General features: G+C 40.7%; 2 protein-coding genes and 1 non-coding gene across 3 annotated transcripts; 1 reads left to right on the plus strand and 2 right to left on the minus strand.

Annotated features, from left to right (window-relative positions):
• Positions 1-156: 156 nt before the first annotated feature.
• LOC130178365 (segment polarity protein dishevelled homolog DVL-3-like) lies at positions 157-15,744 on the minus strand. The gene is made up of 15 exons (XM_056390489.1): positions 15,141-15,744; positions 13,192-13,261; positions 10,228-10,343; positions 9,363-9,475; positions 8,551-8,686; positions 7,715-7,805; positions 7,506-7,575; positions 7,172-7,311; positions 6,362-6,438; positions 6,160-6,227; positions 5,915-6,064; positions 4,014-4,145; positions 3,296-3,463; positions 2,888-3,091; positions 157-1,470 (listed from the first exon to the last, which is right to left on the minus strand). The coding sequence occupies exons 1-15, from the start codon at positions 15,299-15,301 to the stop codon at positions 1,112-1,114; spliced, it is 2,055 nt and encodes a 684-aa protein (XP_056246464.1). The 5' UTR covers positions 15,302-15,744; the 3' UTR covers positions 157-1,111.
• A 1,511-nt stretch (positions 15,745-17,255) lies between these two features.
• copb2 (COPI coat complex subunit beta 2) lies at positions 17,256-24,598 on the minus strand. Its single transcript, XM_056392329.1, has 22 exons — positions 24,477-24,598; positions 23,889-24,026; positions 23,637-23,723; positions 23,191-23,317; positions 22,905-23,053; positions 22,562-22,708; positions 22,196-22,295; positions 21,937-22,079; positions 21,444-21,643; positions 21,189-21,299; positions 20,984-21,072; positions 20,793-20,899; positions 20,429-20,572; positions 20,107-20,237; positions 19,768-19,975; positions 19,436-19,546; positions 19,096-19,310; positions 18,838-18,976; positions 18,573-18,710; positions 18,382-18,459; positions 18,013-18,174; positions 17,256-17,711 (listed from the first exon to the last, which is right to left on the minus strand). The coding sequence occupies exons 1-22, from the start codon at positions 24,477-24,479 to the stop codon at positions 17,616-17,618; spliced, it is 2,823 nt and encodes a 940-aa protein (XP_056248304.1). The 5' UTR covers positions 24,480-24,598; the 3' UTR covers positions 17,256-17,615.
• Positions 24,599-25,279: 681 nt separating this feature from the next.
• On the plus strand, positions 25,280-25,351 carry trnap-agg (transfer RNA proline (anticodon AGG)). Its single transcript has one exon. It is a non-coding gene; the product is annotated as a tRNA-Pro (tRNA).
• The last annotated feature ends 584 nt before the right edge of the window (positions 25,352-25,935 follow it).

Here is a 25,935-nt window from a genome sequence, read left to right on the forward strand (position 1 = left end):
ACCTTCACATTCCTGCTCCTGGACAGTCTGGAATCCACTACTTTTAAATGCAAATATGACCTCAGGTACCATGGAGGGAAAAAAAAGACTAAGCTGCATAGTTCTACTTCACAAACATAAGCTCACACACTCAAATAAAAACATAACACAGAGGAGCAAAGTTAAGTCATAAAACTATATTTATAAATAAAAAGACATTTTTTCCTTGATAAAAGAGTAGTGTGAAAGACATGGTAAGAAAATTTTTTCCACTATACATTGTCACAAGACAGAGTCTGAAAATGCTCTGGTTAACAGATGAAAATGCAGCTGTGTAGTGTAAAAATGACTCTTGAAGCTGGATGCTCATGTTTAGCGATGGGAAATGAAACTAGTTGTGACCAACTACGGATATAATAAAACAAATGCATTTTTACAGTAAGAAGGACTGCGATTCTCTTGCACTACATATACATTTTTCCATTCCTTTCTCTCTTAAGTCAAGCAAACATTTAAAAAAAAGTCTGAATAAGGTTAACAGTTAGTGTTCATTTCAAATTTCTTAATTTTTTTTTTCTTGTTAGAGGTCAGCAAGTGGGAATTGAAAGAACAGAGGGAGGGAAGAGGCTTCTTTTTCTTTCTCAGTTTTGACGTGGACAGCGGTGGGGGAGGACAGTGCATGTTAGATAAGGAAGGCAGAGAGGAGGGAAGAGTGAAGAGAAGAACAAATGAAAAACATCCATGTAGAAAAGCGCTGAGTCATCTTCCCCAGCTGTACGTTTCCAAACCCCCCCCCCCTCTCGCTTTTTTTGTCCTCACACAAACTCTTCCCCACTGAGCAGTGGAAAATGAGAAAGGCGCTTTGGTTCCATCTTGAGTGAGGGGGTTTCTTCACTGAAGAAAGTATGGCCACTACAACTAGGAAGAAAAGCACAAGAGAGGAGGAGCATTTTCTCTCAGCATACACAGCAGGATTGGTTCCATTTATGCTTTTAGGAAAGTGGAATCACAGCCTTGGGTTAGAGCTTTTGCAATCTTCCCTCCCTCCTGTCCCGTCATGCTGTCCTTCTCAGCCTTATAATGATATGAGAAAGGCCCAATCTGCTACTCTGTTATCAGCCTATAACCTGCATCACATCACATCAACAAAGAATTCTCCGGCATTGCCCACCGCCATGCGCAGAGACTGGCGTGACGCAGTGAGCTCAGGGGGTACAGAGGCAAGCTCTCTGCCTGGTGGGGCACCAGGTGCAGCGGTAGACAGATGTGGGGGCTGGGGGGGCAGGCCAGGGGGGCCATAGACAAGGCCAGGCCCATAGGCTATTGAGTGGGAATTGGCACTGCGGTGGCTGACAGAGCTACGGACACTTCGCTCACTAGGGGGAGCCAACGAGCGCTCGCTTGGAGCTCGGTGGCTCCTGATCTCAGATTCGCTGCCGCTGCCGCCAGACTTCCGACCCTCATTCTTGCTGCAGTTTGAACCACTGCTTCCTGAGGACACAGCAGAAGAGACAATGATTATTATCAAAACATGACGTACAAGCACGTTACAGTTTTTTAAATTAAATCTGCGTGACCTACATGAGCCTCTCTCCCATCTGGGTGCCAGTGAAGTGACGCAGACAGTACTGACCCAGTTTGTGGGAGACTCTCAGGAGAGCTTCATGACTAATGCACACACGGTCATGGAGAAATCACTGCCTTCACAAGCCAAACAGCTCAGCTATTACCGGAGGCAGTTACATTTTATTACCACAAACAGCCTCCTTTCTTTGAAAGCAAGTTCTTCATAATGATGACTTTCAAACCATAACAGTTTATATGATTAAAAGGAACTCATTATATTGCAATGGATGCTTGTTCCAAAATATGACATCAAATCCACAGACAGATAAAAAGATCTGTATCAGTTTAGTCTCTTTGCGTCTGTTAGAGAGGTGTGGGGTGCTCTAGCTTAGCACAAATATTGCAAGCAAGAGAAACATTTATCTTCTATTAAAAATCTTAAACTGTGTTATTTACATGTTGTATTTTGTTAGCTTCTAAATTATTCACCAGTAAATTCAAGGTGTCGTAGTTTGCAACCATAAAATGAGAACAGGACATCCCAGATGTTGTGTGCAGTCAGTGGGCCCAGCTGTTGTTGGTCAGTAAATATCTCAGTTACATAAGTAAACTGCTCCTAAAACCACAATGTCTGGTTTTCTATTTCTACACATGTGCAATTCAAAAAGTACAACATGTAAATAAGGTAGCTTTGGAGCTGCTGGAAGGAATGTTTTTCACTCAACAGAGCCAGACTGTGTCCTTCAAGTCTTTGAAATAAGCTTATTTCAACTTGCACTGGACCTATAACTGTATAGAAAGATTTGGAGATAATATCTATATTTATATTCTCATCTGGCTCTGGGTAAGACAGCAAACAAGATGTCACACACGGTATAATTTTGCAGTATTCCTTTAAATCCCTCTGTGCAAAGTGAAACAAGAAATGCAGCTGTAGCTAGCACTAATTCATGTTTGTTACAATCATTTTACCAACTTTTCACTGGTTCTGTGTTGCCCTTCTGGAAACTCTGGAGCTCTGCCAGAAGAATCGTATTTTGAATATTTTTTGGGAAAACTTTGGGTGTTTGCAGCATACAGATGGATAATGAAGCAAAGAAATATCCAGCTGTTTGAAAGGTTTCTATAGACAGCCACATTCGTCTGCACAAAGGGCAAGTGTTTAATACTCAAAAGATAGATTTTTGGATAAAATATCACTTTAACATTATTGCACATAGTATTAAAAGTGTTTCTACTACGACCACTACTACTACTACTTCCCCTTCTCTCCTAATTATTCTTCTATACTAATCTACTGTATTTGTGATGAACACATACAGTATATTCAAACTGCACTCACCACTGTGCTGGCTTCCTGCACTGCCAGCGCCTGGTCCACCATGGAAGGGCTGTGGCAGGTCGTAAGGGTGAGGGATGGGGAACTGGTAGGGCAAGGTCATGGGCCATGGGGCTGCCCCTGGGTGGGGAAGAGGGGGCAGAGTGTCCTGATCTGATGCACCTCCACTGGAACCATCATGGTCATGGAGAGACAAGTGGGTCATGTCTGAGGAGGAAAGAGGAAGAAAAAGTTATTTAGACCTCCACAGTAACCACCAACTTCTAGAAAATGTTTGTCCTCCTTTGAAATAGATCGCTGTACAGATGTGGCAGGAAATACAACTGAACCATTCAACTTTATGAAGAGTTGTTTCTACTGCTGACACTCAAAGAAGATCTTAGCTGATGGAAAATTTCAGTGTGCACTTACTGCCACAGAGGTCTCCGAAGACGTAGTAACACTGCTCAGAGAAGGTGATCTTGTTGACAGTGTGTCGGATGTAGCCGGCCTTCAGCAGGTTGCTAGCATATTTACGGGCTTCGCGGCGATCCGAAAAGCCTTCCACATGATGGAAGAGCCAGTCCACCACATCAGAACCTGACAACACAAAGACGCACATTTTATGCTGAAACGCGAATTCTGCAGTTTTGCTCATCACATTCCACACCTTCCCTGAGACTATTTTATCATATATCATTATTATTAAATATAATTATTTAAATCATCTACAGTATATTTAACAGTTATTTGTTTGGCAGCTGATTTTAGTGTTCACAGCCCTGTCTTAGCCAGCAACAACTGACACGATGATCCTTTACAAAAACAAATAAGCACTGGAAATATTACAGCTTTAATGTGCAACTATGACATATTAAACTAGCTGACATTTAAAAAGGCAAACTGCATTCATGGATTATTAGGATACCTGTCATTAAACTGTTGAAATGAAAATGATGATCATGTTGCTTGATTAAGGCAAACAAATAATGATTCTAAATTGTAAGAAGATGCTTTATGTCCTCATCAGCGAAACAATGACAGAACCAATCTGCAAACTGAACTGAGCAAATAACAAAAGACATGGGTATGCATACTGATGGAGGAAATAACAAATGCTAGACCATGCACTCTGCTTTGATAGACGTACCGATAAAGGCATTAGCGATGGTGATCTTGAGCCACATCCTGTCCCGCACCTCCAGACCTGACTCTGGGCAGGCCATGGCCTTAGCAACTGTTGCCATGTCGCTGTGGATGGAGAGGTGGAAGTCATCGAATCCTGGGAAAGATCATAGGACACGTGTACAAGTTAACATGGGCACTGAACCACATCCTCTTGTCCGAGTTGAAATATTCCGGTCCGATCAGTCTCAAATCTTAAATATTTACCACTGAATCTCTTTTAAGGACAAAGACACTTATCTCCCACAAATATAAAAACTGTTGACCTACATTCTGTTTCTTTTTTTCCTAAACGTTTAAATGAAAGAACAGCTGAGTACTGTTATCTGTACAACTATAAAAATGTTGGTCTGTTTTGGAATTTGCCACAAATAACATTTGGTTTCCTGTGGTCTGGACTGTAATTTGACCCCTGTTCTGTCTTGACCCTGAATCAGACCAGATCAGCCTTGATCTTTGTTTGAACTGGACTACAACTGAGCTGGTCTTGATAAAACCCAAACAAAAGCCTGACCATAATGAATTAAATGTCCTCCCTAGAACACCATTGTATCTTACATATCATCTAACTGAGGTTTATTGCATTCCAAGATTAGATATTTTGATTAAAGTGTTGTAATTTACTTTTTGGTGTTCCCACTTCCTCTCACTCTGCCTCATCTACCTCCACTTCAATGAGTGATTTCTTTATTGTCCAGAATGTCTTGTGAGTATAAATAATAACACAATAAAAAGGGTGTGAACATCTGCTGGGAATATTGTACATGTGATAATGTGATACCAGATATTACTCTTTCAGCCTCCACTAACTTGTTACCAAGCAAACAAAGGTAGCTGTTGTTATAGCACATTATTTATACCTTTTGCAAAACTCGACTCGAGCTCCATTGCACTGTGCATTGCCTTTTTTTTTTTTTTTTTTTTTTTTTTTTAAACGGAAACCTGAACTCTGCCACTGATATCTTAGATAGCAGGTTTATTTTCTCATTTTTTCACTCTAGCTGCACTTGAAATATCTCCTGGCAATAATGCAGTTGGCCAATTATTCAAAGCATATGAAAAACGCACCATTACATTTTAAAAATGGTGACAGGAATGCAAGGTGTAGCAGCAAAAACCTCTCTTTTTGTTTTCTTTTAAGCCTGGAAAGGATTTGGATTTAAAGTCAATTTTTTCTGAAAGGAAAAATCCTCAAAAATGTCTATTAATTTGGCCAAGAAATTGTGTTGAGAGAGGAAAGGTTTTTCTCCGGAAAGAAAGAAAAAACGCAACTGTTCTTCCAAAGATTACAGGGAGGATGAAAGTTGTGAGTTATGAGCTTGGTTTTGACAAGAGTTACTGAGCAGATGGAAGTTGTGAGGCTGAGCACAGTAAAAACTGGAACAGAGAGAAGTCGCAGGAATGCAGTGAAAGGGCAGGGCCACACTCAACACCGAGATTTACTAACAAGCCAGAGAAAAATAGTGATATTACTGCATTTTTGGAGGTCAGAAGGTGGGGGTTCCAAATTGTTAAAAAAAAAAAAAGTGAAATCATGGCATAAGACTTTATGCCTCATATCATAATAGTCCGAACAGTTGAATTTATTTCTGAACTGCCTTCACAAAGAGGTTATCAAAAAGCCAACAGAAAACATAGTAGATACTGTAAAAGGGGAGGGAGCGGTAAAACAAAGTGTAAAGAAGCATATGGTAGTACATTGCAAATTCAAAGAAGGGGTAGCATGTGAGCAAAAAGACCTTGACTAAACGAAAGTGAATGGAAAACTGTGACTAAGAGTTAAGATAGGGTGTTTACATTGTTTTGAGTAAAAGTGTCTTGATAACACGCCACAACATGCAGCTACATGGGGGTGAGATCACTCACGTTCAGTCTCAGGGATAGAGCTGCTGATGGAGGAGCTGGTGGAGGTGACGGTGCTCATGGAAGGGCTCATGCCATATGGGGGGTAAACCCCGGTCATGGCCGCCGTGTGGGAAACCCACGCGGCTGGGTCAATGGGCCGGATTGGCTCACCTGTTGAATGAAAGGTAGGGAAGGCAGTTGGAGCTGGTGATCTTATCAGAGTAACACACAAGAATCAGAGCAAGGAAGAAAAAACAAACACTCACTCCTTGGCAGAGCAAAGCAGCTCCGAGGGTTTGGATCCCAGCACTTAGCCACAGTCAGAGTAATGGGGCTGGTAATAAAACAGGCAAAGTTTACACACAGAAAGTTAACACTGAATTCTGTTATGTTCTTACCTGAGTTTTATGGAATAAAATTCTTATTCAGTAAAGAAAACGTTTGTTTGTATTAATGTATGTTGCTTACCCTGGCTTGTGCACAATATCCCTCAGCACTCGAACTGCATCGTCATTGCTCATGTTCTCAAAGTTGATGTCGTTCACCTACAGGAACAAAAATGAAAGAAAAAAAAAATTACAATCTCTCAGAGTGTAGATATAAGCTTGACAAAAATATGAGTAAAATCTGCTGCTCAAATTATGACAATAAAGGACAGACCTGACACTCAATCGTTTCCTATGTAAAGAGTATAACATTTTCACAGCCCCACAGCCATGCCAATAAATCCCACTGCACAAAGCCATTAGCAGGGACTAGTAGTGTTTAAACATGAGGTACAATATTAGAATGATAATGGAAAATTAACATTAACATTAGTCTAATATATTTGTCAGAACCTTGCCAGACAATGCAACACTTTTACAGTAAATTAAAATGTTATTGAGATAACATGGTATGTAAATAAGTAGGGACTAGAGGAATGGATTAGAAGAATAAGGCCTGTAAAAATCTTAAAATGTTGGGTAATGACATACTGTTAAACACATTTGTGGCACTGATACATGACTTTCTGAAAAAAAAACAAAAACAAAAAAAACCTTTGATTGCCCTCACATTACTCAGTCCTTCCACTTCACTTCAGGTGCTGGCACTAAACGCAAACACAGCATGCAATTACCTACACACACACACTTTCCTGGTCCTAGTCCCAGGTAACCACCAGCACACATTTTTATCCTGTGTGTGAGTGTGTGTGTGTGTGTGTGTGTCTCTCTCTCTCTCTCTTACTGTCTCTTTCTCTAACACACACTAACACACACACACACAGACACACACCTGCAACAGCATGTCCCCAGGCTCTATGCGTCCATCTGCAGCCACAGCTCCTCCCTTCATGATAGAGCCGATGTAGATTCCTCCATCTCCCCTCTCATTACTCTGACCGACAATACTGATGCCCAAGAAGTTGTACTTCTCTGCGAGGTGGAGAGGAACGGACAATGTGTATTCAAGAGTGAAGTGAAGCAGCAGTGAAGCAAGTAAAGACAGAAAAGATTATCACCACCTGCATCAATATGGAACAAACTGTCTTGTAAAAGGAGTTTTTGAACTCTGGCTCAGTGTTACTTTATAAGGAGGCTCTCAACTTCCACATTGCTAAGTCACTTACCCATGTTGAGAGTGACAGTGATGATGTTCAGAGACATGGTGGAGTCTGTGATGCTACTGAATGACGAGGACTGGAGGGAAGAAAGATGAAAAGTGGGTGGAAAGTAAAGAAATATAGGAAGAATCAAAAGTCACAAACTAGAACAAAATTTTAATGAAGAAAGATACATTTGATTTGCAGTTCTGTACTTCCAGTGTGTGAGGTCTCACCCTGTCCATATTGGAGGCTTTAGGTTTCCGTCGGCGACGACGATGTCGTCTCATTAGACGAGAAGAGCTCTGTTCAGTGGAGCTGCTAAACCTGAATAAGAAGAAGAGACAAGAAGAGACATAGAAAAGCTGTAATATATGAACTAATGGCCAAATAGTTGATATGTATTTAAATGAGAAACTATTCTATATAAATTCCGTCATCAGAAAAACCTTTCTACCAAAATCAAGCTTAAAAAGACAAGGACAGATCATAATGTAAATCAAAATATGTGGACAGAAACATAACCAAACTCTCCCATGTAACATTGTCTAAATGTCAAATGAAAACCTCACTGTTCTGCACTTAAAAAGATCACTTAACCACTGTTTCCATAGTAAAAGTGATGCTTGCCCGGAGTCAAGACCAGCTTTAACTGTTTGTAAGACAACATCCAGCTTACTTCGTTTAGAAATTATGACCTGACTAACAAAGCATTCAGTCCAGAAATATTGTTAAAGCAAAAATGTATTTGTTTCTGCGGTAGACAGAAACTCATTCTAATGAAACTTTGATCCTGATCTATTAGAGCTGCAACAACAGGAAAAAAAACATCCTGGGAGATGCCTGAAGACTGAGAACAGCAGAGGTTTTAAAGTGGGTTGCAGATATTTCTACGTCTCCTGGAGGAGACCCTGGGGGGGGGGGGGGGGGGGGGGTGACCACAAAAACCACTGGACAATTAGAATGTACTAATCTCTGCCAAAACCCATCATCTGTAATTCCAGATACATTCCTCAAGCCAAATGCCTTTTCGCACTGGGAGATGCACTTATGAACAAGCTGAATGTCTGACCTGCTGGTTGCATCGTCATCCTCTGAATCAAAGCAGGAAGTGGACTCCAACTCGCTGCTCATGAAGGACGAGCAGCTGTCGTACTCAGCGCCCCCGCGTCCCATTCCCCGCGATGAGTAGCCGTTCTGCCTCCCACCTGCAGCGGGACAGCATTTATGATCAGAATGGACACGACACATGAAAATTAAGTTGATCTATTCAATAAAAATAAAAACTCTTGAGAAAAGAAGTTGAAAATTGTACCTACAAATCAGACTACTACAATCAAGAGACATATTTTGGTTGGTCAGACTCACACAGATCACAGTCAACAGTTTGCAAAAACATCTTCAAAATATGCTTGTTCCTTATGGATCAGTATCTAATTAATAAATAAAAGTTAAAGCCAAACTACAATCTTCACACCACAGCACAAATTTTTATCATATTCATACAAACATTTGGCGACGGTAAAGCACCTAACTGTTATTCTGACTGTGCGATAATGTTGCTTTTTCTACAACATCCTACTAAAGTTACCCAAATGTGATCAAACCTTTGCACAGGCCTAGCATGCTTACCTGTTCATAGAAACAGTGATAAGCTGGAGATGTCTGCGTACACCATATAGCTTTTAATTTGTGCCATTTTGGGAGACTAATTGTGGAAAAGGAAATGACTCCATTATGGCAAACACTCGAGTTTTACCCAACAGATAAATTACATTGTGCGTGAAATCGTTGTGAAATAAAAATAAAACTGAAACATAAAGTACAATGAGAAAAATAAAAACACAAAAAAAAAAAAACACGGCGGACAGATGGTTTTCTGACCGTGGTCGTTAGTGTGTTTCCGTCTTGGCCTCTCCCTCTCTCTCCTTTGCGACACCATGGAGCCGGTTTCGGTGTCGTTGTCCAAACTGTCCCGACCGCTTGCTGCTTTCCCACTTCAGACAGAGAGAGCACAGGAGAGAGTGGGCGTTAAAAAGAGATAGAATTACACTGTATCATTACAAGGGCAGTTAAGTTCATTGAACAGCCATTTAGACAAGTGTTTATATTAAGTGCTTCTTGTTATAATCACATCACAAACTGTGTTGAGTGTAAAGCTCTGGGTCAGTGTAGTTGAGGCTGCGCTATGTAGTTGAACATTTGGCAGGAATAGCAGTTGTTGAGTTGACTGACTTATTTCAGTCTGGTGAGCATTTCTGCTCTGTTACTATCATGTGTCTTTTACACATTTTACACTGCTTTACTTGATGAACAGATGAACCTCATTGCACTTGCATAGGTAAAAAGTGGCCCGACTACACACCTTTTAACAAATATATTAAATGAACTAAAAGACATCAAGCATGAGCAATTTGTGCTCTACACGACTAATTCAGAAGTCTGATTTACTTCCAGAATGGAGATAACTTAATGATAAATGGGTAGAAGAAAAAAGGTATTTTCCTCCTTCTGGCAGTCACAAGGTGTCATACTATTTCTATTCAATTTGCCATTTCCTCTGTTACTGTGGTTATTTGGAAACAAAGAGGGACTCATTCAAGACACATACACAGAGCCAAACACAAAGTACGCATGGCATCTCTCTCTTTCACACACCCCCAGACAAACATTACCAACATCTCTCTGGCACACTTGAAAAAAAAAAAAAAAAACAACATATACACCAGTCTTCTATGAATGTACTGACTGATAGGAAGGTGGTCTTGAGTCTCCAATGCCCCCAGTCCTCTCCAAAGGTGGTGTCGGCTCTAAACTATCTGCAACTGAGCCTGCATCCGTGTGGGCCCCGTCTCCAGAGACCAACTGTCAACAGACGGAGATTCAGGTCAGTCAGAGGGATGAGACAAAGACTCAGAATAAACAGAAAGACACAGAGCAAGTGGGCAGCAGACCCATGTCAGAGCACTACTATGTTTACACTAAGCTTTATTCAAGGGCTGCATGGATATATCTTGCTGTACACTCACTGCCTACAGCCTTACCAGTATTTACAGATTGTATGTAAACCATGGCTACAAAATAACACAGCTGCTGGCTAGTAAGGTGCCTATAAAAGTTCTTTCTTTTGTTAGGGACAACAATCTCTCTTCAAATCTAGAAATTAATTTGTCTTCTCTTAATTTCCTGCTGAAAGAAAAAAGCTGTTCAGAGGCTGCTGACGATTCAAGAGAGAGAGAGAGAAAGAAAACGCCTGTGTCAAGACTTGTGGTTTGCCTACCTGACAGTGTTGCCTCAGTTACCAAAGTGTGGGAAAAAGTGGGCTTCAATGGACCATGACTGAATTATATCACCAGGACAATTTAACATTAGCATATTCAGCTGTTTACTTTTCCATATTTTTTCATCTCAAACACATTCCACTGAACATTAGTTCTGCTCGCTCAAGATATTTTGTTTTGTTTTTTTTACATTCTGCTGTGGATCTGGAGTCCTGCAGCACCTTGGATCTCGTCCATTGTAGAATTGAAGCATTTACTTGCATAATCTGCATGCAAAACAAGTTTAAAAGCTAACATAAGATCGGTATGAAACTTTCTCCACTATTAACAGCCTATGATTGAAAAGTTAAAATTTGCTAGTTGTTGGTCTCACAGCTGGGCTATTACTTAACAATATTTCAATACGGCATCTGTTGTGTTATAGGATACAAATACAGCTGTTTGTACTGGAGTCCAGTCAAACAAATCTTGCTCAATTTCATTTACACAGCAGGCACAGGCTGTTCATTTTCACATCATGTTTCTAGAATCACATTTAACGTTATCACTACCACATCCTTCAAATTAATCAAACACTGTATATTTTCTCCATAGTGTTCAGCTGTCCCATTCCCTGGGGATAAGTAAATAATATTTATTTTCATTACTGATTAATCATTTAGCCAGTAAAACTGTCAAAAGTGCACATCACAAACTCCCACAACCCAAAAATGTTCAGATTACTAGTCTGTACAACAAGGAGAAGCAGTTAATCTGAACTTTTAAAAAGCTAAAGCCATGAAATATTTGGCACTTTTGCATTTTAACTGACTTTAACTAATGAATGTTTTGCAAGGGAAAGAATGGTATGTCCGCCAACAAAAGACTATTAACTATTAACTATTTTGAACTGCAATAGGGCAACTGATTTAATAAGAGTGACATTACACCAACAATATCAAACTGACTCACCTGTACAGACATAGTAATGCAAGAAAATGGTTATATTACTATAGACAGATAAAAGGTTTGGACTGATAAAAGAGTAATTAAATAAGTGCTTCTTGATGTAATTATGAGCCCTACTATTTATTTTTGACAGAATCAGAATCAGGTTTGTTGCCAACTATGTTTTCACATAAGAGGAATTTGCTTTGGTGTTTTGGTGCATAACAATAAGAAGAAAAAATATAAAGGAAGATTTTTAACCCTTTTATCTCACTTATACCTACATGCAGTATTTGTACCATAACATTTCCCATTTACAGGGAGTCTATTTTGGTGGGTAGAAAGAGCAAAAGTAAATTTGATTTGTACATCCTGCACTAAGATAAGGTATTAAAATGTAATTAGATGGAGAAAAACTGACAATAAAGCAGGACAGGGCAGACTCAGGGTGCTGGCCTGTTGTGATGATGTGGTGATAGTGAGCCAGGCCCTCAGACCCCAGAGAACAATCAATCAGGCCATTGAAACAACAGATGAACCGTGGAGACAAACAAATGGGCACACTGTAACAGAAATAACATTTCATTGTGCATGGAACATTTCAACAACCCCCGAGAGATAACAAACACATTCGCGCACACACGCACATACAAAGAGAGGAACTGACTTTGAACCACAGCCAACCAAACCTCCAGACAGCCTAATGAAAATGACCACAACACAGGGACACAGTGGGACAAGCACTCTGGATTATACACTCAAACATTTAGCGTTAACACTTTGCTGATGACTCTCAAATAAAATCTATAATTATAACCACACTGTATGAAATTAACAAAAAACATTGCCCTTTCACGTTAAGACATGGAGCACTCTTTCCCTCAACTTTATTCTGCCCTCCCTGTTAGATTCAATCTTCTTGTTACATGACATGCAGTGAGGCTCTTTATTATCGGGTGTTTTCCTCCTATCCTGTGATTTCACTTGCTCTTAATCCAATTTCAACGTCGAGAGGAGAGGAAGGGAGACTGTGCACCGGCACCAGATGTCTCTTATGGAGACAGGAGAATTATTGCTCAGAGCCTCTAAATGAGATATTACATGCAAGTACATGTATGTATGTGGTGCATGTGCTGACTAGCGTATAAAATTACTGAAAAACCATCGCAGCTCATATTCTGAAAAAGTGCTTAAAAACACAGTATTGCAAAAAACAGCATGGTGTTTACATGTGAGTGTTGCTCCTTGGATCATTATGTGATAATGATATTATCATGCAGATGCACGGGGCCTCTCCCTAGAGATGGAGTATGCTTGTTGTCACTGGCGGACAGATGGGAATCACAGTTACACATGCACGCACACAGTTGCACACACACACACACACACACACACACACACACACACACACACAACCACACAAATATAGTGAACACAGACAAGCGCACAACAAAAAGCAGATAAACAAACCAGAAGAATTACTCCAGGATGCATCTTGAACCTACCCATGACACCACACGTCCATTAAAACAGGGCAGTTTAGCGTTGTCGTCAGATATTTCCTCCTTTACCACCCTGTAAAGAGAACAAAGCTTGGTTTCAGTAAACCTTTACCAACAAAAAAGCACTCTCAAGGCAATAAAACATGGGGCTGTATTTTGGGGGAATGGAGATGGGCAAGACTTCCATTAGCCAGGACAGACACTGTGCACTTACTACGCTGTTGTTACACTGCCAACCAAGATATACTGCCTTAATAAAGTGCCTATAGAGAATGTCAGCACTGATTATTGTGTAATGACAACAGGTCAACAATCCAGATTTATTCCCTAAACCTTTCTCCAGACATAAAACTGATCCTTGATGCTTATAGCTGATATCCATGTTCACTAGATGGTAAAATGTAACTAAGGTTAAGAAACAACATATTTAAGAAACCCAAAAAAGATTAAGAGAAACTTCACATGCTGCCCTCTATTACAAATGAATCTGAGTGAATGTAGATTAGGGAACCAGTGAAATTTGGCCTGATTAACATGTAAAATTTGTCAGTTTAGATTTTATAGTTTTACACGTTAAGACTCGTTAGCTCTGTTCCCACAAGATCCCAGAATATCAGGGGGAAAGACAACATCACTGTGTGTCAGAGGTTACCAGCACAGACAGGGGAAGCCAGTCAAAAGAAGACACCTTATACGAGGGTATAAGCAGTCCTGTCAATACATCAAAGGATGCTAGAAAGCAAAGCTTCTGTGTCTGAAATTAACAACAGTCAGGCATGTAAAGATTTCCTGGGTGGACATACATTTTTAACCAATTCAACCAAATGAATTTTCAGGAAACTTTTCCAGTCTACAATGGACTGCCTGTTTACAAGAATTAGATGTCTAAGCTAAATCCATACATTTAGCAAGTACCTCAGACTACTGGTTGTGACAGAGTTAGTTGTGCCTCTTAGAAAAGAAGGAATAGTGATGGTCAAGTGAGATTTACTTTGAAAGGCTTGGTAAACATGGGCTCCAATCTCTATTCCAGTTTGACAGGTTGCTCAATCTATACCAACACGGGTTGAAGTAAAGCTTTCAATGGTTTATTTACAGAATATCTACTTTTCACAACATGAACAACTCTGGGTCCTTTCAAAACATTTCATTCGCACTTGCAAATGTCCAGAAGTTGTTGCCCCACCCTAGTTTGAGTTTGGCCAAAAAAAAACTTTGGAAACCTGGTTGAACTGTTTAAGACATAGTACATCTCCCCCTTTTTTTTTTTTTTTTTTTTTTTTTTAAACTATACAGAAGGCACTATTTGGAGGAACATGCCATGTTCAGCCATGTTTTAACACAAAAGGACATGCTCATAAAGCTGCCACGGTGATGAACAGGGCATTCCTGTGTTCAACTCTGCATTCCTCGGGCTAACAGACAACAACAGCAGGGGCCTGCTGGACTCACCGACTGAAGCTGCCCGTTTACATTCTGACATTAGCCTGTTAGCAGAAACCTTCAATACATTAGCCGGTTACTGACAGTAGTAACGTCAGTAAGCAGATATTATCAATTTTGTCAACTACGTCTTTCCCCCACTTTATCTAAAAGTGGTCAAAATGTCAACCAGGACCTTCGAGTGTTCGTGAAACAAATACCAAACTTGGTCAAGACAAAGTCAAGGCACACAAAACGCATAAGCTAGCCACACAAGCAATGTAAACAAACGGGGTCGAGACGCTGAACAGACTTGCTAACGCTGCGAGCTCGTCGCTAGCAGCTAACAAAGGAACTGCAATGCAAGAAGCTAGCTAATGATCAGCAGCCAGGTAACGTTGAAACTGATGACAGGCCAGCTGGATGAGGTAACAACTAAGTTAATGTTAATCTATCTGCACTAACGTGGAGAAAACCCAGGAATGTTGTGCTGACACCGTGTTAAACACAATAAACCCTGTAACAGTTACCCGAAGTCATCGTCCATAGATTTGAAGAAGAATTTGTAATTTGGTTTCTTCAGGACATTTTTGAAGTCTGCCAGAGTGACTTTGTCCGCCGGCACCGACAGTTTCACCAGATACGGTGTTTCCTGGTCGTCGAGGTGGTAGATAATTTTGGTCTCCCCCATCTCGGACTGCGGCTAAGGCGAGGCAGGCAGGGTGCATCAAGCCGAGGGCCTGGCAGGCTCCCTCTCGGGCCCCGACTCCCCGTGGCGCTGGCGGCGGCTCTGCCGTGGTCCTCCCGGCTCTCCCTGGCTGACCGACTCGCTGCGTCGCTCTGGTTCTCTCTTTTCTACGCCAGCTCGCTAACGTTACGCCTGCCTTTCTATTCAAAAAGCACCTTGCTCCTCCACAAGGCGTCCTAACACAGTCCGACGACTGACTCTCGTTTGTTCCCGATTGTATTAAACTTCCAACAGGCCGCTGAACGCTTAAAAATGACTGGAAACAGGTTGAAAACGCAGGAAAGATAAACAATCTCAGAACGGTCGGTTTTCTCTGCTCGCTAGCTGCCAAGCTCGGCACTTTGTTGCACACGAAACTGCACAAAATCGCCCAAGCCTGTCTTGGAGGGGCGCCATCCACAGGAGAGGAGGAAAGTGACAGCTTTCCTGGGACAAAATTCCTGCTGCAGTCGGTTGCAGTGCATAAAGTCACCAGAGGCGGTCATACAAGACAAGAGCATCCACAGTGGGGATATAAGACCATATGGTGTATGATTGAAAAAAGAAAAAAAAACAACATATTTGCAAATAATTTATCATTTGAAACTACACATTTTAGGTTGATCTCTGGGATAATATTGGAGGAAGTCAGTAGGTCATCAAAAGCGTCCTTAAATCTGCTCCCACTTATGGTCATATCACATTTTACCATTATGTGAATACGAAAAAGGACCAAAGTGCTTTACAAAGCGAGGAAATTATGAGATTGTTTGACTACAATAAAAATAACAGGAATAATCAAAGAAAAACAAGACATAAATAAGATGCTATATGTAGATTAATAAAGACATACTCCCAGCATCAGAGTTGATTTGTTTTAATTTAAAATTTAAATCACGATAAAAGATAACACTGAGATTTCTTGCATGGGAGTTATTATTTAATGACAGACCCAGTATTGTTGATTGGAGCTGAAGGGCAGTCTGTAGGGATGATGATTATGACCTCTTTTATTCTGGTTTAGCTGAGGGAAGCTTTTTGCCCTCCAGGATCTTACATCCTTGGTGCAATTCAGAAGGGAGTCAAAACTTCTTGGATCACCAGTTTCTAAGTGGTAGGTACAGCTGAGTGGTAGGTACAAATTGTTCCTAATATGGAAGGTTGTGTTACTCCACAAGAGATGGGTACAGAGGAAGAGGACACAATTTTTCAATTAAACAGATGCTGATCAGTCTTGGGGATATGATGCAAACCACTGAAGGTCCCATCCCTGAATGCCAACAACATGCTTAAGGTGGTCCAAGAGGATTTAGTGATCAGGCTGGGTGTTTTTTTTAGTAGTTTATCAATGTTGAAACTTAGATTCACTTCATAAAACAGCATTGTGGCTCTAACAGACAATGTCCTTGAGCATCTTAAGCAACACTATAAATCCATGAACCTTAAAGGCCCTACAAACGCTTGGTACACCCACAAAGTTGTTCTCCCTTGATTACTCCATGATTACAGCTCCTCTCAGGATTGTGTGGGGGTGTACAGATTATGCTCACTAACTATTACTACTACTACTCATTACATTAATTTTTCTTGCACCTATTGGTGCAAACAAATGACCCCTTTCAACATTTTTATTAGTAAAAGGATTTCATCATATTGCTACCCGACCTGAGCAACAGTCTATCCGGCCACAGCAAGTGAAAACATCCGTGTTGAAATCTGATCAGTTTTAAAAATCTTGTCTATTTTCAAGAATATTTGAATATTTGCCTGTTTGCCCATTTGCAGATCACATCACACACCACATAATGTATGCGTTACCAATATAACATCATCATACTCTAGCTTATTTTGATATTTGCACAATACTAATTACACAGACTGACTTTTAATTAATTAATAAACACTCTTGATGCAAATGTGAATATGTACAGCAACCGCAGTTTATTGGACTGAATGAATTTTGATTTCCCATCTAAAAACATTGGCAGCGAAGCAAAGAGTCAATATAACATCTCTCAATGGACAGTTAGTGAAAGGTGTACAAAATGGAGAGTCAGAAATAGACATCATCTGTCTACTTTTCATCTGAGAATAAAACATCACTGATATCATCATCATTATCGTCATAATCATCAACTTTTATCCTGTCACTGTGGTAGGTGGACATGCCAATATAATATTTTTACATACAAATACAAAAAAACGGGGGAAAGGGGGTTTGGTCTCTCTGTTTTAAATAAGCTCTAAAGAGTGCTGGGGAGCAGAGTGGTAGCAGGTCTCAATCATCTAAGAAGTCATCGTCAAGGTTAACGTCTGTGGTGTCGATGTCATCCAGCTCCATGTTGTCCAGGTCCACTTCCAGCTCGTCCAGAGACTTTGTTAAGACACACACAAAGGACAATTAATACTGTCCTAAGAGTCCCAATTATTCAGTTTTATGTCAAAAATTTTGAATTGTCTGTCAAAAATCATGATTGAAAAAAAAATGTGAAGTCACCCAAACAACTGAGGTTGAACACATTTAAAACATTCATATCCAAAATCACATTTAAAGTACGAAACGAGACATTTAAAAAAATAAATAAAATTGAGAAATCTGAGATTAAAAGGTTGTCTGTTGATTTATTCATTAATAACAGAAAAATAAAAACTATAATCATTAGATAAGAACCTACCTTATCTTTTTGTGAAAACTCAGGGATTTCCTCCTCCTCCTCCTCCTTTTCGTCCACTGCTGTAGGAGCAGCAGGTTCAGGTTGTGAAGGCATCACAGGTGGTTCTGCTGCTGCTGCAACAGGAGCTGCAGCCACTGAGGTGGACTCCTCAGCATCCTGTGTCTGTGGGACAGAATCAGTCAGATAATGAAAGTTTGAATTTCTTCCTATAAATTTTATTGAACCCTTTGTAAAATTATACTTTGTAACCGATTATGGCATGTCGCGAGAGTGTGCAATGCTTGTGAGACACCACTGGCTGCAAATGATATTTAATCAGGATACTGTTAGTTAAAAGTCAGCAGAAGATGTTGGATACTGTAGACAAACCTTTGAAACAGGGGGAATGAAGGTTCCATTGGACTCGTATCCTTGAGCCTCCTCAAGAATATTCCTGTCTTCATTGGGCTGAAAAACATTTGAGTTTGTTAAAAATATGGGAGAGTGAACTAAGAAACAACTATAGAAATAATGTTTGTACCCAGCATGGTATTTGTCACTTTTAAAGTCATACAACTCACAGTGACAAGAGGATAATCTTTAGCAGGCCTGGAGTTGCCCAAGCAGGTCTCTCTCAGATAATATTCAGCTGCAAAGGCTTCTTTCAGCCCAGGGAACAGATTCTCATACTCTGTAGGGTCTGCTAACGATTCAGCCGCCTGCAATCAAGATTTAGTACAATGTGTCATGGTCAAGAACAATCTGCAGATATCCAAGAGTGATGAGTGACAATTCTTTGTTGTAGCAATAATGTTTCTAATAAACTATCTCAACAACAGAACTGACCTTCTGGTTGACCTTAGCCAGGTTCTCCCTCCACAATTTGACCACACGAGACACCTGGCTGGGAAGGTAGGTGCGAGCCAGGAAGGCAGCTTCAGGTAGTCGGTTGGTCCTGATCAGAAGCTCCAAACACTGATCCAGTCTGTGGAGAGACGACAATATGTAGAACAGTTAACAGCCACCATACTGATCGTGATTGAGACATATCTTTTTCCTAATTTGTCCACCAATGTCGTCAAGTCTCACACATTTAATACTCACTTCCCCTGCAGGAAGTACGTCATGAAGGCCACATTGTTCTTTCCGTCCCTCTCTGCCCCCTCAGCCAGCTTGCCCACCATAGTGGCGTTACCGGAGGCTGTGGCAAGAAGGAGCAGGCCACCATAATCCTGGGCGTGGTGCAGGCACTCCTGGGCCAGGCCAAACTGGCACTTGCTGATAGCCAGCTCAGCTAGCTGCTTCCACTTCTGTTCCGACTTCAGGAGAAAGAATAAATATTAGAAATGTAGAAATGACCACAATGGACAAACCCTTTGAGAGCCTCTCTGAATTGTCTGCCATTGCTTTTAGATGGTAAAAAGATGTGCTAATACACTCTTACCTCTGCCTCCACAGCCAGCTGATAGGCGATCTTCAACTCTCCCAGCTGCAAGGCCAGCTCAAACCTGTGCTCTGGGTCAGTGGACACTGCCAGTGCCTGCTGCTTGAAACCCTGAAAATGAAGAAGAATATCATAATTATCGTTACCCATTATCAATTAGAATATCATCTAATATCACTGATGGCGTTGCCACGTCAGCTCATTATAAAATTCTAATGATGATTTTGGTTACAAAAAGTACTGCATGTGTATCTTTTTGTTTTTTCAAGTTAAATTAAACTGTCAGATTGCAGTTATATGAAAAAGAAAAGCAACTTCTACTATTGCCTAACCTGTTTCTCCAGGAAATGGGCCACCCTGGTGCGTTGCTCTTTAGGAATTGTGGGCAGCACCTTGTCAGCCATTCCAAAATCTCTCCTCATTACAGCAGTCTGGTACTCCAGGACGGAAACCAGCAGCGAGTAACTGACAATGTTGAGCTCCTTGTCTCCCAGGTAGAGACGGTCGTCTTTGGGTATGTAACCCAACAGGTACATGGTCCTGCAGGGAGAGAAGGCAGCAGGTGTAAAGATGCAGTATCCTTGACAACAATAAAGACAACTTTTAGAGGTTAGTGGGCATTTTTCAGACTTTGCATCAAACTGTCTTAAGTTTAAATTCTGTATTCTTACCTGTCCAGATGAGCAATAGTGACGATCTCTCCTCCCACATAGTAGTTTAGTCTGTTCACAGAGCTGGTGTAGATGAAGCAGTCTCCTACCCAGAGTCCAGTCTTCACAATCTCCTGGATCTCTCCCTGGACCTGGACAGAGACAAAGGAAAGGTTAAGTATTGAAAATAAAGTAAAGAACCCCCCCCCCCCCTTCTTCCTAAACATAAAGCACCAAGTTGAAGCTATACTAGACCAACAAGTATTTTTAGCACAGAGAGTAATAAAAAAAAAAACCACACTATTAACAAGGGATGTGTATACATCCACATCCTCACACCCACCTCGAAGGCATCTTCAATACCATCCTCTGTCACTCCTTCATTGTTCTCTTGGGAGGCTGCTACTTTATCTGCCAGGTAACGCAGAATGAAGAAGGACTCCTCTGTAGCAATGCAGACCAGCTCACCAGAGTCTGACCAGAAGATCTGGGCAAATGATGAAGAAGAAGAAATGCATGTGTGAAGATGAGAATTATACAAAGAAAGTAAGTAACTAGCCAGTAAACCTAACAAATGGTTCATACACAGTGCTATTAAGGAGCAGGTCAAAGAAGCAAAACAAAAATTGTCAAGTGATTGTTTAGCTACCTGGTTACAAAAATGTTAATGTAGAGACCCGGAAATGAAAAGTAAGCCTGTGTCTTACATGTTTGGGCTGGATCTCAATGCGGCGGATCAGCTCTGTGTTCTCCCAGTCATAAAATGCCAGGCCATTTACTGATCTCACCCCAAGCAAGAAGCCTCCATAAATCCCTGCAATAGAAACAGGAATATATCCAGTGAAAAACTATCCTCTTCAAAAACCATAATCCCACTATACATCAGTGTTCACATTACCTTCAGCTCCAAAGTCAGGCTTAAAAGATTTCTTTTCTTTGAAATTTTTGAAGATTTTGACGACACTGTTGCTTTCTCTGATGGCATATCTGTAATTTAAACAAAAAAGTGTCAACATTAGCTTTCAATTCACTGGTACAGTGATAAGGAGTATCTCTATCTCTCTACCTTCATTAAAATCACTCTTTTCAAACACCATACTTACTCAGAAGAATCATGTGCCCAGACAAACTCCTGCGCTGAACCAAAGCTCTTGTTCCTCAAAGCCATGGCAGTGTAGATGATATACTCTCCATCTCCGCACACTACGACGAACCTGGTGCACATAAAAGTGACACACATGAGTGACAGAGCTCCTCTGACAGAGATCATATTGTATATTCAGTACTACTGTGGCTACTGATGACAAATATTATGGTGCTTGTGTCTGCTTGTTTCTGAAAAGAATAAGTCTGTGTACCTTCCATTAGGGTTGTGCTGGATGGTTTGGGGGTAAATCTCACAGCTGCCCATGTCTTTGACAGCCAGTGGGAGCCGTTCTCCATCCTTGATTTCAGCATCACCCATGGCCTTCAAGTTGGCCTGCTGTATTTCACTGTGTTTGGCCCAGATGATTTTGCCATTAGTGTCCATAGACATGGCTGGCTCCTCACGACCCACCTACACAGCAGAGAGAGAAAGAGCAATGAGATAAGAGAAAGAAAACACATTTTGGTTTCATGTGTTTGATTATATGTAATTAGTTTTTGTACACTTGTTTTTTGCCCCTCCATTGTACCTCAATTACTAAATGTATTTTTCCTCTGTATTTAGCATTTTGTATGTGAAAATAAAGAAATTCAGCCAAAAGTTTAACTAATGTTGGTGTTCTTGATGACTAGACACTTTTCATAGTGAGAGTTATTTACAATCAAAAGGATTTTTGAAGAAATAAATCTAACTCTTCCGCTCACCTTTATAATGATGCTGCCTTCGTCGTAGCCCAGTGCCACATTGTTGGAGCCCCTGAGGCCACACACACACCACACTCTCTCCATGCCGTAGTTCAGTGTACTCTCCAGACGGTAAGTGCTTGAGTGCCAGATACGCACCGTACCTACAGAGTGAGGAAGTAATGTTACATAAAACAAACATCATCGAGGGCATTAGAGAGATGTAGTGTGGTGATGTTGATGTGTGTGCAGAGCGGGAACAAGTGGGATCCCTCCTCACCATCCTCTGATCCAGTGATGATGATGGGCAGCTCTGGGTGGAAGCTGACACAGGAGACATTCTGGGCGTGGCCCTCCAGAGTCTGAACACAGGTCTTGTTCTACAACACAGAGGAAGACGGATGGAACATTCAGAAGCTGTAGCAAATTAATGAGGTACACATACACTCTCCCTACAAGTAGCAGCTCTTAGTACGCTAAAATCTTTTTGTTAAACATTAAGTAACAAAAGAATATCTTTCAGCAGGAAATTAGCCTATGCTATGCTTAAGAGCATATAAGTTCCATGTTAAGTGTTCTATAGCTTACTCTAACCTTTCCATGAAAGAAGTGAATGAAAAGCATCAGTATCACAACATTTTCTAACCTGGTAGTCCCAGATCTTGACTTGGCGGTCATCAGCCCCTGAGATGAGATAGGGCTTGTCTCCTCCACTGTAGTAGTCAATACAATTGACTCCTTTCTCGTGGCCCTCCAAAGTGAAATTGGGAGATGAAGAGCCTAGCTGCCAAACCTGAAATAAGCCATTGGACATAACGCTGAATGTACTTTAAAAGACATTTTATTATATATGTGTAAGTAAAAAATTAGCTTACTCTATAGTTTCTGAAGAAGTTAAAGTACTAGACTAGGGTCTGGGTGTGAATACTGGTCCAATGAAAACATAAAATTAGCTGCATCAGAATTAAAAATAGGAAAGCGGTTCCTACCTTAATTGTCCTGTCCAGGGAGGCACTGGCAAACTGATTGTTATCCTTGGGGTTGATGACAATCTGCATGACGTAGTGAGTGTGGCCCTCAAACACCTGGCTGCACGACCATTTCTTCTCCCAGTCCCATAGCTTGATCAACATATCATCTGCAAAGACACAGAAAGGTATTCGTGCATTAGTGAATGACTATAAATGCACTGTACTTGACAATATTGGTATAAAGTAACACTGGAGGAAAGTTCAGTACACCTCCAATTATGACATCATAAATTTTCTAGCGTACCACTGCTGGTGAGGATATAGGGCTGGGTTGGGTGCACAGCGATGCAACGGATGTAGTCAGAGTGGGCCTCAAACATGTGGACCCGCTCCAAGGTGTTGTAGTTGAACACACGGATCTGCATGTCATCCTGTGCAGGGAGAGAAAAAAAAGTTTAAATATTACTGCATTAAATGAACTAACACAAAAGTATATAAAAAAAAGAGTCTTTATAAATAAATGGTTGGTATATGCTATTCTAGTCTGACACAATGAGAAAAAACACATAGAAAGATAAGCAGACAGCTGAAGATATTACTGCACAAACAACTGCCCATACAAAACTTAAACCACACCAAATCAAACAAATTCAAACTCATGCTCTCTTTAAACTACTAGCTTGCTAGCTATTGGTGCTATAGTTGACTGCTGTCAGTGTCATAAACACACAATGAATGGATGTAACTCACCGCTCCTGTGATGACCCAGTTCTTCCTTGCCACAAACTTAGAAGCTCTGACAGGGAGGTCGCACACTTCAAAAGTCTTGACAAGCGTCTGGAAAAAAGAACATTACCGACTGGGTTAGGGTTTCGCACATTATCTCTTCCTTAATGTTTGTCAAGTCCATCTTTGACTATACAGTCATACAGACATTCAACCAAGGATCTTTTGCCATCAGTCTTTCCATATTACCCTGTATAAGTAGCCCACTGATCATACCTGTGTTTCATGGTTCCACACACAGACGCTGCCGTTGTACAGGCTGGCCAGCATCCATGGCTCCGTTGGGTGAAGGTCCACACTCTTTACTCTGTCTGACCTGGCTGTCAGCCTCCGCTTAATGTCCAGCCTCAGAGGCTGTAAAGACAGAGGACGTCAGTGTCTTTTCGGTCAATGTTCAAACGTTTATTGTTAGTGGCTAATGATTTGGTAAAAAAACAAACACAAAACATAAAGACCCAGAATAGAAGGACTGGCAGTACAGCCATGGTCACCGCTAGCATTCCAATATTGAGCCTAATATATTTTTCTGTATTTCCAAAAATCCTTTAATATTACATCCTGCAGTAATTCATTCAACAACTTAATGAATACAAATGCCGGGACATAAATAGCTCGCAAAACACAAATGTTATAAATGTTAATAGCCGTTAGCTACAAGCTAACTCAAGCTAGTTAGCCGCTAAGCTATTTACAAGAATGCATTATTTGACACTGTTTCACAGTCCTTTTTAGAATAAACGAGGGGAATAAGATCACATGTTCGGAAACAAAACATACTGGTAAAGTACTTTGAATGTCTCTTACCATGTTTTATCCCCGTGTTGTAGCAATAAGATGATAAATATGTTGCAGTCGGGGTCCAAATGTTGCGATTTCAGTGAAAGGGTACTAGACACTGACGTGGAACTTCCTGAAACCAAATCTCGCGTGAGTTGCGCTCTGGAAGTGGTGACGTGACATGAAAGTGGATCAGCTCATAGATGGAAATGTAGATGGCCTAAATGTCATTCTGCTTTTCATCTATAGTATTCAAAAGACAGGCTTTTTTGGCATGGATGCTGATTTACAAACACAAATTCACAGCGGTTTAACAACTATATTATACTTGTGAGTCAGTTGTTAAATAAAGAAGCACTACTGTATTACTACTCAGACAGTTGCACACCTTTTGCATTTCTCTGTTAGAGACTATTTGGATTATACCAACCAATCTTTTTTATTTTAAACTTACATCTGTCTGCTGATTACACATACCATTTAAATATAATTACATATATAAATTCAAAACAACATGGTCTCAATCCCAGCAGCAACATGTTATTGGAATAATTTTGTCAGTAATAAGGAAAAAGGTCTTTACCACAAAAATTCCTTCTTACAAATACACACACACACACACACACACACACACACACACACACACACACACACACACACACACACACACTCACACAGTGTATGTGTGTGTTTACCCTCACTGGTCACTGCTGTGTTGAGAGGGTGCCATTTAAATAGATGAGAAGTAGACCCTAAGAGGCCACATCACCAGTTTGAAGGACGTAATCACAGAGTTTGTTGTAACAGAGAGACAGATGTGAACATCTGCCGGCGCGTTGGTCTAGGGGTATGATTCTCGCTTAGGGTGCGAGAGGTCCCGGGTTCAAATCCCGGACGAGCCCTGCTTTTAACCCATGAGGATTACAGAAATCTAAGCAAGTACTGTGCAGTTAATTTGGGAGAGAAATGGAAAACAAAATGCTGCAGTCTATGGGTTTAAAATTCAACAAAATGTATTCATCCTGTTAGTATAAATGAACACAGACAGAAAACATGAGACTGATGATGAGCGGAATTTAAAAAAAAACCCAGGGAGTGGAAAAGAGAGTATGACTAATCCAAGTATACAAAGGATGCTAAGAAAGAGATGAGAGTTTTTCTACTTAACTGCCTTTATGTAGTCTGTTTCAAATGGATCTCATGAATGATCTGGTCTCGTCTGTACTGGACCACCATGAGATGATGTCCCATCAGTTTGTGCAGACAGCAAATAACTGACAAAAAATAAACAACTATAATTATCAAGTGAATGTGACTGATGTGTTGCATAAAGTCAAAAGTTGCATATGTGGATGTCTCATCTGGCTCATCAGCAGTCCGATCTCACACTTACACCTTCATGTCATAAACATTCTGATCAAATCTTACTATACTGATATTGCCCATATGTTCTGTAAGTAGCAGTACTGAGGTAGTTATTTTGTTA

The sequence above is a fragment of the Seriola aureovittata genome, chromosome 12, assembly GCF_021018895.1.
Source record: "Seriola aureovittata isolate HTS-2021-v1 ecotype China chromosome 12, ASM2101889v1, whole genome shotgun sequence".
Lineage (NCBI taxonomy): Eukaryota > Metazoa > Chordata > Actinopteri > Carangiformes > Carangidae > Seriola > Seriola aureovittata.